Source organism: Mastomys coucha, unplaced genomic scaffold, assembly GCF_008632895.1.
Source record: "Mastomys coucha isolate ucsf_1 unplaced genomic scaffold, UCSF_Mcou_1 pScaffold14, whole genome shotgun sequence".
NCBI lineage: Eukaryota > Metazoa > Chordata > Mammalia > Rodentia > Muridae > Mastomys > Mastomys coucha.
The window spans coordinates 25506818-25520831 of record NW_022196896.1 but is presented as its reverse complement, the minus strand read 5'-3'; the positions used below and the strand labels follow the sequence as shown (position 1 = coordinate 25520831).

Sequence of the window (14014 nt, the reverse complement as noted above, 5' to 3'; positions counted from 1 at the left end):
CTGCTCTCTTGGGGGCTCTAGTGAATCTGATGCCTCAGCCTCAAGATGTTGGAACTACACACACTTCTAGGTTTAAATACTTTCTTAATACCTTTTTTTAATGCTTGACTATGTTGTCATGAACATGCAGAAAAGTAATTTATTTTAAGCCACTGTCAGAAAGACACTAGAATATAGACAGAAACAGACATTAAAGCACTGCTTCAAATATAATGCCATTTAAATTTTTATACCTTTTCTCCAGTATGTCTAAATCCCACTTCAAATGTGCAGCAACTTTAAGAGCAAGAAGCTTTAGGATGCGATTTCTCTTGTTATCGGGTGGAGGCTGGACTTGGTTTTGCTCATTTACTGAAGGTTTGGAAGCCTGCTCCAAAAACTGAACTATAAGCTGAACTGGTGCAGGATCTAGGATTTAAGAGAAATTAAATTCTTAAAGTTTTCATTATAAAAATGCAAAAAGATTCGCATATACTAAAGAATATGATACTGGAGGGCACGCAACATCTGGAGGCGTGGTCAGAGACAGCTGCAGCTCCGTGTTTGCCAGCCTGCTTAACAAATTAATAAGCAAGAGAGTCTGGGGTTGTGAGGGTAGGTCAAAAAAATTGATTCATAACAAAGCAATTCACAGGGAAGAACTAAGCATTACAGGTTCCCAGTTCAAGATAAGACCAATGCTAATTAGAGGAAAGAACTATTGTTTTGACAATTAGGGGTCTTTTATTGAGCTTTGTTTCCCACAAGGAAAAGCACGGGCTAACGCCACTTACTTCACTATTACGAAGGCTTCGTTAAGGAAGGTAATCTACGTGGAGGCTTGGCACCCTACAAGCCCTTAACAATGTGTCAATAAGAAAGCTCTAAAAGCATTAAGATACACTTGATAAAACTGCCCCACTAATGATGCCCACTTTTCACAAAGTAATCTCCAACGAGTAAGGCCAAAATCGGATGAGAACTGAGCAAACTAAAGGTAGAGAACTTACATTGTATCGTTACAAAAATGCCCGGAAAGAGGAAAAGAGCATGCTCCTTGCCCGGCTACACTTAATGCCAACACTGGTATCCCTTATACAACAGCCACCTGGCTACTACACAAGCACTTGTTTTCGGGGTTTTTTTATTAATTCAGGGTTCAACAGTGAAGTACACAATCCCCTGGCTGAACAAACAAGAACCTAAAGCTACGGCTGGCTCTAGGTTCCGCAGAGCCGCGATGGCTAGCTTCTCCTCGCTCTCCCCCCACGAAATCAGCCCCCGGGGCCGTGCGACATCGGCGACCCGAAAAGCCTTTGTCTGAACTCTGCTCAGACGCCTTCCTCTGCGGCGGCGTTCCCGGCTTGGGGATCCGAGGAGCTGGGCCCAGCCGCGCCGGCCAGGCCGCGGACCACGCCCGCCCGCTCGCTAGCTCGCTCGCTCACCCGGGCAGGCTTTGCGCAGATGCTTCTCCAACAGCGACTCCTCCAGCAGGAACTCGAACCAGCAAGTCTGCGGCGGGGTGCAGGGCCGGCTGGAGGTGGCCGCCTCCCGGTCCGCCGCCTCCGCGCTCATCCTGCCCCCGCCGCCGCTGCTCCCGCCGCCTCCCGGCTCCAACCTGAGCCTCGCCCGGGCCTTCCAGCCAGCGAAACCGCCCGGAACCCCGATGCCCAAGATGCCCAAGATGGCGCAGAAGTGGGCCCGAGCCCGTCCCCGGATCTGCAGCTCGTCACGCTCTCGACCAATCCCTGCTAGGCTCCTCAGGAAGGGGGCGGGAGCAACAGACTGCTCCGCCTCCTGGCTGCAGTGGAGTCACCTGGCCGGACAGAAGCTAGGTTCTGGCGAGGCTCTCCAGGTTCTCCGGGAGTTCGCAGAGAAAATGAAGCGAGTTCGATGTCTTCCTAATAAGACCAAAGAGACCAGGTCTAGTTGCTTTGTCTTGGGTGCTTTCCTTTTTGAGACTCCTTCCAACCTAACTCCTCTTCCCGTTTCCCAAAGCAGATTGCATAGTGAAGATCCAACTTTTCTGCGACTTCCCGGGACTTAGTTAATTCTCCTCAGATCTCCAGTCAAGGCACAGTAAACCCTATTTTGCGTGTTCCGCCATTCTGTAACGTCTTTAAGTATCGTTATCAATAAAACTAAAGAGCATGGTGTAGTGCGGCATGCCTGTAAAAGCACTTGGAAAGCAAAAGCCAAAGGATGCCCTCAAGTTAGGGACCAGATTAGTCCTCGTAGAGAGTTCCTGGGGTCGGGTCAGCTGACTGGCCAGCTGAGCTGGACAAAATACATCCAAAGAAAGGCTGAAGAAAACTCCCCAACATCCTACACACACCCCATAGAAAATTTCACAGATACGCGTTACTAAGGCTGATTGTTTTCATAAAGGGACCCCGAGAAACAAAGAAAAAAATTCAGATTTAGTTTCTTTTAGATGCTTCTTCTTCTGTTTTGTTTTGCTTTGTTTGAAACAGGGTTTCACTCTAGTCTAGAAGAACCTGAAACTATGTAGCCCAGGCTAAACTTGAATTTCCATGGATCTTATTGAATCAACAGCCCAAGTGTGGGATTTTATATAGATCACCAAGTTCTTTGTAGGCTTTTTTTGGGTAGTTATCTATAATATATAATTAAATATTATATATTTAATATGTTAAACTATTCTATAAATATTCTGGTGGATCTTATATCCTTTAGAAGTAGCTGGGATAACAAGCCTTTGACTCATCTCAGCTTTGTTGCAGCTTTTTTTTTGTTTTGTTTTGTTTTTTCGAGACAGGGTTTCTCTGTGTAGCCCTGGCTGTCCTGGAACTCATTCTGTAGACCAGGCTGGCCTCGAACTCAGAAATCTGACTGCCTCTGCCTCCCAAGTGCTGGGATTAAAGGCGTGGGCCACCACTGCCCGCTGTTGCAGCTTTTATAAACCAGCAATACATTTAAAGCTATTACAAAGTCCTGTCAATGCTTTAAACGTCTTTATATCACTTGTAAAAAGTATCTAGCTGAATGGAGAACTGAATGAGACCTCAACAATCTGAAGAAATGAAGCCAGTCAGTATTTACTGGTTGCTATGTTAAGCCGGAGCTGAGTTTCTGAATCATTTTGTCTTTAAATGACAACTCCCACCCTGGTTCTTTAAACTTTAAAGCCTTCTACAGTAGCAGACAAGATTGGCAAAGAGCAGGGCAGTGGTGGCGCACACCTTTAATCCCAGCACTTGGGAGGTAGAGGCAGGCGGATTTCTGAGTTCAAGGCCAGCCTGGTCTACAGAGTGAGTTCCAGGACAGCCAGGGCTACACAGAGAAATCCTCTCAAAAAACAAAACAAAACAAACAAACAAATAAAAAAATCTCCCCAACCACTACCAGAAAGGAAAGATTGGCAAAGAAAATGGCTGGACAGTTACCTCCAAGATGACATTTTCAAGTTGCACAGAGGGAAGAATACAGTCCTCTGGCCAGTGGGAAGTGTGCCACTGCCAACTGAGCCTCTGGAGAAAAACTCATTGGAACCTTTTTCTCTCACTTCCAAGTAATAAGCTTTTGTGTGTCAGGATTTAAAGCGCAAATTCTTTGGTGTATAGATCAGACACCAATTCAGGGTGTGATTTTAGGACTGGATCTCAGAATATTCCTCAGTAACCAAATACTGTCACATTAATACATCACCAGTAGACAACAGGTCCTCTTTGCCATTCCTTTCCCCGTACTGTTATGTCATAGTTGTCAGAGGCAGAGCCACCTTGGTGGAAGTCTCTAAAGTTTTATCCATATACATTCAAAATGAGGACGGATGTAAGTGTGCTAGCAAATAATGTGATTTCTTCCACTAGGCCTTCTCAACCCTAGCATGGTTGTACATGCCTATATTCCCAGCATTCACAAGGTGAAGAATGATTGATAAATTTGAGGCCAGCCTTAGCTACATAGCAAAACTTTTAATAACAACAAACCAAGACTCGTATACCACATATAAACAAATCAGAATACAGATCTTGGTTCCTCCTCCTCCTCCTCCTCCTCCTCTTCCTCTTCTTCCTCTTCTTCTTCATCATCATCACCTTCAAATTTATTTTCAGGACCAGGAGAGAAAACTTGGGAGTTAAGAGCACTGGCTGCTCTTCTAGGGCACTCAGGTTCAATTCCCAGCACAGAGGAGGCTCACAAATATCTGTAACTCCAGATCCAGGGGATCTGACACCATCTGTTCTTGCTTCCTCAAATATCAGGCAGACATGTGTGGCATAGGCATACATGCAGGCAAAACACTCATATACATAAAATAAAAATAAGACATTTTTTTTATTAGCGTGTGCACCCTGGAGGTCAGAAGAGTATGTCATCAAATCCCCTGGGAACTCTAGGCTCCTGCAAGAGCGGGAAGCTCTCTTTTTTTGAGAGAGAGAATCCGACTATGTAGCTCTGGAACTCCCTATGTAGACCCAAAAGCAGGTAGCTCATTGGCTAGGAAGTAGTCTACGATTTTTAGTCACAAGACTCCATCAGACTAACTAAAGGGCTCCAAGAAAAGACTAGCTGTGTTGAACATTGGACATAGGAGGTAGAGCTGAGGCTGTGGCTCAGTGGTAGATCACTTGCTTAGCATGTACAAGGCCCTGGGTTCAAATCCCTATACTTTCCTTCAGCATCCCACAAAATACAAGGGCAGGAGAAGGACCTAAGTTTGACAACCAGCACCCACATAGTGGTTCACAGACATCTGTAACACCAGTTCTAGAGAATATTATGTACATATATGGTATAAGGCATTTATGCAAGCAAACACTCCTCATGTGCATAAACTTTTCAAATAATTTTAAATAAAAATTTAAAAGGAAATTGTTTTTAAGCAAAATCTCAATTGTTCAATTTGACAAATGAAGATTCAGGCTAGCCAGATGCTGGTGTGAAAGCCTGCTAGCTCAGAGAGAGGGCCAGAAAAAGCTCCCAGACGACCTTCCTTCTTAGCTAATGTCCCAGACACCTTACCTCTTTCCCATCTCAGAAAATCTCCTTCAAACTAAATGCCCTTCCCTTCTACTTCCTGCGTGTCTCTCTGTATGTCCTCCTGGTTCCTCCTTACTCTCTCTGGTTTGTCTTAATAATCTTATGTTCATTTCCTATCAACTGGTTGCTTGCTCTACCTTCTTGACCTATGGTTGACTTTAAGGATCTTTCAGTTCAAGGAAACCTGGTCTACAGAGCAAATTCCAGGACAGCCAAGGCTATACAGAGAAACCTTGTCTTAAGAAAGAAAGAAAAGCCGGGCTGTGGTGACGTATGCCTTTAATCCCAGCACTTGGGAGGCAGAGGCAGGTGGATTTCTAAGTTCGAGACCAGCCTGGTCTACAGAGTGAGTTCCAGAACAGCCAGAGCTATATAGAGAAACTCTGTCTCAAACAAAACAAAACAAAACAAAACAAAACAAAAAAACCCAAAACAAATCAAACAAAAAATAAAAAGAAAAAAGAACAAAAAGAAAGAAAAGAAAAAGAGAGAAAAAGAAAGATGAAGAAAAAAAATAAAGGAACAACTTTGGGGCTAGAGAGATGGCTCAGAGGTTAAGATTCATAACTAGCAAAATTACAGTTATAAGGTAGCAACTACAATAATTTTATGGTTGGGAATCACAGCATGAGGAATTGTACTAAAGGGTCAGCAGTATTATGAAGGTTGAGAACCACTGCCAGGAGAGACAGAACCTGTAGGAGATACAGATACAATATTTCATACTAAAAAGGAACAATACGTGCTACAATGTGGAAGAACCTTGACAATGTTGTCAGTGACACAGCCAGACATCAAAGATCATCAGTTGTGTGATTCCATTATATGCAACATGCAGAATGAGAAAATATGTATGCAGATTAGTGAGAGCTGCCTACAGCTGAGGATGGGGGGGGGGGTCAGCTGACAGCCAAAAGGAATGGAGATTGTTGTGGTGGGCAATGAACATGTCTCGAAGCTGGCTGTGGTGAAAACTGCACAACTGTGACTACTACTGAAAACTCACTGGACTGTATGTGCAAGAGGGAGTTGAACCATTAGTTACAGCTCAATAAATACAAGAAAGGTCAAGTACAAGTTAAAGACAGCTTAAAATTCTGAGAAGTTTTATTATGAACACAAACCAAGGTTAAATGAGCATGAAAGAACATCATTATTGATAAAAGGGTATTAATGTTACAAAACCTGGAATAAAACTGTTTATACTTAAACCAAGTCCTTTAAGGTACCTGTACTCACTAATGACGTGCACTTTTGCAGAGATGTAAGCTTAGTTACAGGAGGTACCATTCACACACGTCATAGCGCAGTCATGACTCAGAGGCCAACCTACACAAAGGCAGCTGTGCATTCTTGATAAGTAGTTGTACAAGGCTATTGGCTTAAAACAGGAAAAGGTAATTTATTTGATATTTTCTGTTATGCTGCCATTACACAAAATATAGATAATGGTCATAAGTAAAGGTCATAGACTTGCACAGAGTATTCCATAGGTCAAGATTACAGGACAATATAAAGAATACTTTATACTAAATTCAACACATTTGATGCCAAAATGTAAATTTCATTACAGAAACATATACATTATTTAGAAATTTTACTAGACAGAAAATAAGCTGTCATATATATTTCTTTGCAACACTGCATCCAATTTGATTTAAAGCACTAACTCTATATATTTAAAAAAAACTTCAGTAATTCAGGTAGGAACTTGCTTGACTCTCCTTGTAATCTGCCCGAGCTCTAGCACATACTGAGTCTAGAGCTATCAGCAAACAGCAGCAATGGAGACCACGTATTTAATTTTTGGATCATTTTTTGAGATAGGGACTCATGAAGCCCAGGATGGCCTCAAACTCATTTTATGTAGCTGTAAATGACTTTGAACACTTCATCCTCCTGACTCTACCTCTCAAGTGCTAGGATCATGTGCATCACCACACACGGCAAAACTAGATATGTTAAAAGAAAAGATACACTAAAATATAAATTAGAAAGGAGTTATTAGTTTTAAAAAAATTCTTAAATATATAGAAGTAGTAGCACATGTCCTATAAATATTCATGCATTAAAAATAAATTTACTAAAAGATCAATTTACATTGAAGTGTTAAAAAACCCCAACTGAAAAAAAATACAATTTTTATACAAAAAGAGACAGCAAAACGTGTTACTAACTCAAAAAAAAAAAAAAAAAAAAAAGAGCTGCAAGAAAGATTTCTCAAAACTAATAAGAAAGTTATACAAGAAATTAATTCTCTATTTAGGCATGGTTTTCAGCCTCAAATTGATAACACACAGTTTAAGACCCATTTCTTCATTCTTTGTTGACTCAATCTGTACATTGTGGGAAAGTGTCAGAACACTGAGAGTATTGGCAACTTGAGTTAATGTTCTAGAAAGAAAAGCCACTGTCTCTGTGTGTGTGTGTGTGTGTGTGTGTGTGTGTCTCTGTCTGTGTCTGTCTGTCTGTCTGTGTTTGTGTGTGTGTAAGTCAGTGCTGGAGTGCAGTTCACACTACTTAGATTGTAAAACTAAAATGCCAATAAAATGCAAAACATCAAGATATAGATGCCAAAGAGATTTTTAAAAAATTACTAAACTCACAGAGTCCATATTATATCCCTTATCAAGTAGGCTTCACTTGTTAGACTATTTGGCATACAAGGGGCTAAATAAATAAATTAATTCAGAAGACTGGACGTTCTTGACAAAGATCTGCTTATTAGTGAATTGAAGCTAATAATGAAAATGGTGTGGGGTGGCTTATCTTTTTGTTGTGTTGGGGATCACCCCAGAAGCTTTTGTACACTAGGAGAGTGCTCTAGGACACTTGTACACAGGAAGGGAGGGAGTGGACCTGTGGCCTCGCTGAACTTTAGCAGTGTGGCAAAAGTTAACAGTATTTTCTCATGGAAAAGAAAATAGGTAATATGATATAAAATATAAGATGAATTTAGAAATAAAGAAGTTAAGGCACTTATTTCAATGGGTTTGTTATATTAAGAGTAAATACGTTTAATATTTCTTTGAGGAATCCCTTCCCACCCAAATCCTGTAAACTTTGCTCCTTCTGCAGCATTACTGTTGAACCTAACAGCTGCTCAGTTACCCAATTATAATAAGTAATTATAATAGCAAGTAGTAGGATTTTTCACTTGTTACTCCACAAATAGCTAAAGAAAATAAATTAAATGCTTGCAACAACACAGTGTTGTCTTAGTGACAGTTCAGATGGAAGTGAATCAACATATCTCTGATACCTAATATTATCATTTCATTCTTTTCTTCATTTGTTTCCCCCCCCACACACACACACACACACCGTGGTGCTGAGCTGAACCCAGGGAATTGTGTGTGCTAGCCCAACACTATGCCACTGATCAACACATCCTTAGCCAATATTGTCATTTCTATAATAAAGCTTACTTCTTGTTTCAGTTGATGCTGAATAAAAAGTTAATTATAACCTTTTTATTTTTGGTAGCTTTGTCTATCCTGGAACACACTATGTAAACCAGACTGGCCTCAAACCCAGAGAACTGCCTACCTCTGCCTCTTCCTGAATGCTGTGATTAAAGGAGTTCATCATCATGCCTGGGACTAATTACAAACTTTTAATAAAAAAAATTCTCTATATCTATTTAAGAAATAGGTTAACAGAAACAAAAACAGCTTACTAATACAACAAACAAAACAAAACCTAAAACTAACTTAGCACATTATGTCAATAAAAAAATTCAATTTATTTTACAAAGGAATCGCAAAAAAAAAAATCATATTACAAGGGAAATACAGTTTGTACTCCCCCCTTTACAATATGTAAGCTGCTTCTGCATGCTCTGAACAAAAGAACCTCCACGTAAGTACTTAGTGTACACTTGAGTAGCTGGTAATTTTTCATAAAGTCTGATGTTAAACACTAGTTACTACAAGATGTTCAGAGTCCATCTGAGATAGACTGCCATAGCTGCTTGTCTATAGTCAAAATAAGCATGAACAGTAGTGAACAGGACCACTTACACTAACTGGAGGATGTGACAGATGTCAGTTAAGTGCACACACTTGAAAAAAAATATGTACATATACATTACCAAAAAAAAGGAAACATTTTTCTTCCTAATTTGGAGTTCTTAAAATGCAATTTTATTTCTAGTAAATAAAATTATAGAACCTCTAACTTGTTCACAAAACAATTATATCATGTAAAACTAAATATGCATTGTATTAAAACCATTCTCTACAGGCTTTATCTATCCTGAATCTCCTTAAGAGGCCATATTAATTTAGAAGTTCTTCCCTTCCCCCACCAAAAAACAGGGTCTTACCTATGTAGCTCTCGGGCTGTCCTGGAACTCACTATGTGGCCCAGGCTGGACTCAAACTTATAGAGATTCACCTGCCTCTGCCTCCCAAGAGCTGGGATTAAAGGCATGAGCCACCACACTGGCTTACAATTTCCTTTAATGATACAAAAATGAAAATACTCTGAACTGTTGAGAATTTAATTTAACTCTCAGTTTGCTCTTCTATTTAAAAGCATCTGCATACACCTCCAGAAATTGATGCACATGTTAGTGCACACATTATTATTGTGATAGTGTTAATACATCCATCGGAAATGTGACTAGATTGTATGCTCCACATACAGAATAACTACAAAATTATTTTAAATGTTCATTTGCATATGTATGCATGTGTCTCTTAGCATGATTAAATTGTTATCAACTTAGTGGGCATAAAGGAGAAAAGGCAATCACTTAACAGTCAACAAATTATGAATTTATCCTATGTTTGCTAAGAGTGTGCTCGCTCACTTAAGCAGCAGATGACAGGAACAGTATCATAAAAACAATCATTTTCCTTCATGTTATTTCCATTTTAATTTAAATGTCACATATTTTTAACTAACATTTCAATTATTTTTAATTGTAAAAAATTTACATCTGGCCGGGCAGTGGTGTCGCACGCCTTTAATCCCAGCACTTGGGAGGCAGAGGCAGGCGGATTTCTGAGTTCGAGGCCAGCCTGGTCTACAGAGTGAGTTCCAGGACAGCCAGGGCTACAGAGAGAAACCCTGTCTCGAAAAAACCAAAAAAAAAAAAAAAAAATTTACATCTGTTACAAACTTCCTTGGAGAATTTTCTCTTGTATTATAGAATTAAATCACATTAAGAACTTAATTAAAAATTATGTTTTTGAAGTAAACACTGACCTTGGAAAATATTCAAATAAAGATCGTTATTACAGAGTAAGATTTATGAGATGGTGCTTCAGGAAAAGCTTTACGTCATGTACTAAGGAAGAAAGCTGTCAGATAGACATGGTGGTGGACTAGACATTTTACTAGAAGACATCAACATCTCATCATCTACTTCCAAGGACACCCTAAACCCAGGAATCAGCAGGCGTAGGGAGGAATAGCAGTGTTTCAGATGCCCACACTATCTGTAAGAAACTGCGCAGGCCCAAGAAAACTGCACTTTACTTCAAGCAACATGTCTTTGAAATGAAGCCTCTCTTGTTTTTCAAGACTGGAAGGAAATCACAGTGTTGACTTTATATACAAAGTAGGATCTGTTCCAGTATACTCTAGTGAAGTAATTCACATATGGAGAGTAGTTAATTTTGACCTCATGACAAAATCGTCCATATTTTGAATAGGTTAATTTGTCACCTTCTTCGAAAACCACCTATCAAACAATAAGAAACACAATATTAAAAACCTTACTAAATATATGAGAAATATAATCCTTATACTAGGAAATATATATATTACTCTATATGTGAAAATTATCATTGCTAAATATGACTAAAATATCTTATGCTGTTTAGTAAACTTAAGCCTTTTCCTAAGTCCCCACAAACACTGATCTCCTGAACACTGATTAGAAATAAGCATAAAATGTTTGTAGTTTGTAAACGATGCAATCCTAAAATTTAGCTGGTATTGTTCCTATAATCTACCATCATTGTTCTGTGGACTCTAACAGATAGCCTCTAAGGGTGAAAAATGAATGTGCTATCCAAAAAAACAAAAACAAACAAACAAAACAACAAAATGAATGTTCTATCTTCCTCCCATACAATCACATTCTTCTTGTGTAGGACCCATAATCCTACATGTCTGGTGAGCAAGCAGGCGTGTCTTAGGCTCTTACACTCCCACCTAGTTTTCACTACCAGAGCTCAGCTGATTTTAAGTTTTGTGAGTTTTTACCAAATTAGTGTGCGTGTATGCATGACTGTGTGTGTATGTATCTGTATTTAGGTCAGAGAACAACTTTCTGGAGTCCCAGGACTGGAACTCAGGTTGTCCGAATTAGAAACAAAAATCTTTACCACTAAGGCATATCTCTGCCCAGGATTGTTTGTTTTTATAATATTATTGCAACATCTCTAACAGACCTCAGATAGTAAAGTAGCTTAAGTTTATGCCTGGTATTACATGAAAGAAAGAACAGAAAGGTAGGGTGTCAAAAGAATAGAAAGGCAGCAGAGAGTAGACAGAAATGTATCAGTAATTACTAAATATCACTTCTTGATTATATCCCATCTGTCACCAATAAACCAAAATCACATTATCAAGCACCAACTGAGAATATTCAAAATACACACAGCATAAGGTAAATAAGTTTACAGTTTAAGCTTACTTAGTCATAAAGACAGGAAAATGGAAAATTTTTTCAAAGATTTATTTTTATTTTGTGTTTTGCTGCATGTATATGCACTCCTCATGTATGCATTGCCTTCAAAGGCCTGAAGAGGGCATTATAGCACCCCAAGCTGGAGTCACAGAATGTTGTGAGATGTTATGTGAGTCCTGAGACCTGAACCTACATACATTCTCTTTGAGGGCAAGAAAGTGCTGAGCCATCTCTCAACCCTGAAACATGGGAACTGTGAAAAAAAAAAATTCACTGACCTCCAAACTAGCCTCAGCTTTGAAGACAAACATGAGTATTTCAGAAGGAAAAGCAAAAATCCTGGCTGTGGCCTCAACAGAGTTTACCCTACAACTCAGAATGATCTACTCATCTTTTTCTCAAGTCCTCTAGCTAAATTTCCTAAGGAAAAAAAGCATCTGTTGCCACCAGTTCTCTCTATGAAGCTCACGAGCTCCCCGTGGTCACCCTGGTTACTAGCCAGCACTGTATCTACAACATGGTGCAGGGAGGAGGGCATGCTAAGGCAGCTACAAGTCATGGAGGAAGACTATAAAGCTAAATAAAGTCAACTTCTCACACAGTTACTTACATGTCCATTTGCAATATCTAATAAATCTTTAACCCTACAGCCTCTCGTGGTTCCCATCTCATTGCAGATGGCATCTTCTACAATTAGGTAGTTAGCTTTATAAGATGTCAGTATTTTATAAATATCCTCAGCAGATCTCTTTGAATAGATTTGGTAAATCTGAAAGGAAATAATTAAAACAAATTTTAAAAGACGGTGAAAGCACCTGTTAATTAAAATTACATAGCTTTAATAAAATATACTTCACAGGTCTGGAGAGATGGCTCCGCAGGTAAGGGCATGCAAGGGTACACAAGGTTCCTGCAGGAGACCTGCATTCGGTTCCCAGGACCTGCGTCAGGGAGTTTACAACTGCTACAACTGCATCTTCAGGGAATATGAGAGCCTCTTTTGGACTCCTTGGACACTTGTGCTCACACATGTATATACCAACCCAAGATACATTACACACACATAATTATAAAAATAATTTTAAAAATTAGAATAAAATACAATACTATACAACTCACCAACTAATCATGTTTAGTATGTGAACAGAGTTATACATTGACCACCATTTTAGACTGTCTGCATTAGTACTGTCTATATTATTTGCCACCTCCCAACTTGCCTGCTGCCACAGTCCTATATAACCAACAATCCTCTTTGTCTCTACAAAAGTTTCTATTCTAGACATGTGAAATGCATGTGATTATAGTATGTGATCCTATGTGACTGGCTTCCTTCACCAAGCATAAAGCTTGCCTAATTTATCCATATTATATTATAGCATAAGTACTTCATTATTTTTCAAAGCCAAATAATATTTACTCTGATAACATAAGGATAAGACATCTCATTCATCTATCATCAGTTATTACACATTTTGGTTGCTTGTATTTTGGAACCATGATGAATACTGTACACAAATGTTTACATAGAGGAGTTTTGTGTAGGACACACATTTGCATTTCTAACAGCTACTGTGTCATAAGGTAACAGCAGTTAATTTAGTGAAGACTCGCTGACTAGTTTCCACAAACTGTATACAGGGTTCCACTTGAGCTCTTGATATCCTATACATTTGCTTGTCCTTTTTGTTTGTTTTTTTGAGACAGGGTATCTATATAGCCCTAGCAGTCCTGGAACTTGTGCAGGCAGGCTGCCCTGGCATTCACACAGGCGTCCTCTCTCTGTCTATCACAAGCCCCAGTGCTGGATTAACAGTGTATACCAGCTAATATGTCCCTTTGTTTTTAGCAGTCCTACTTGGTCTGTAGAGGTATCTACTTGTGGATTTGACTTTTGCTTTCCAGATGGTAAATGAAGTCGTGTACCTTTTCTTATGCAAATTGGTTATTGAAGTTCTTTGAAAAAAATGCCTATACAAGTCCTCTGTCTAGCTTCAAATGTTAATCATCTGTCTTATCATTGTGTTGTCATAGTTCCTTTAGTTCTTCTTGCCATGTGTCAGAACGTTCATTTTCCAAATGAGATTAAGAGTCAACAATGTTCAAAATAATTTGGTCACTCAGAAACGATGAGAAAGGATGTTTGAAACTCAGGTCATGACTAGATGGCTCTCTCATTACAACTTTGCCAGATCTATAGTGCCACATACTATTTCTTCTGAAAAATACCAAAATCTAATAGCTAAATTGAGACCAGTGCTATGGCTGAAGAAATTTCTCAATGTTTAAGAATATTGTTTAAAAAAAAAAAAGAATATTGTTGCTGGGCGGTGGTGGCGCATGCCTTTAATATCAGCACTTGGAAGGAAGGGGCAGGCGAAT

General features: G+C 39.4%; 2 protein-coding genes across 5 annotated transcripts in view; both read right to left on the bottom strand.

Annotated features, from left to right (window-relative positions):
• The window catches only part of Ints8 (integrator complex subunit 8), a 51673-nt gene extending 49979 nt beyond the window's left edge, over positions 1-1694 (bottom strand). Inside the window, exons 1-2 of the mRNA XM_031366619.1 lie at positions 1425-1694; positions 234-408 (exon numbers count right to left, since the gene is read on the bottom strand). Coding sequence (XP_031222479.1) covers positions 234-408; positions 1425-1554 — 305 coding nt within the window. The 5' untranslated portion in view covers positions 1555-1694. The remainder of the gene's footprint in view (positions 1-233; positions 409-1424) is intronic.
• An 8618-nt stretch (positions 1695-10312) lies between these two features.
• Dpy19l4 (dpy-19 like 4) overlaps positions 10313-14014 on the bottom strand; it is a 62675-nt gene continuing 58973 nt past the window's right edge. For all 4 annotated transcript variants that reach the window (XM_031366615.1, XM_031366616.1, XM_031366614.1 and 1 more), the window contains 2 exons: positions 12243-12401; positions 10313-10678 (listed from right to left, as the gene is read on the bottom strand). In XM_031366615.1, the coding sequence (XP_031222475.1) occupies positions 10514-10678; positions 12243-12401 (324 nt within the window). In that variant the 3' untranslated portion in view covers positions 10313-10513. The remainder of the gene's footprint in view (positions 10679-12242; positions 12402-14014) is intronic.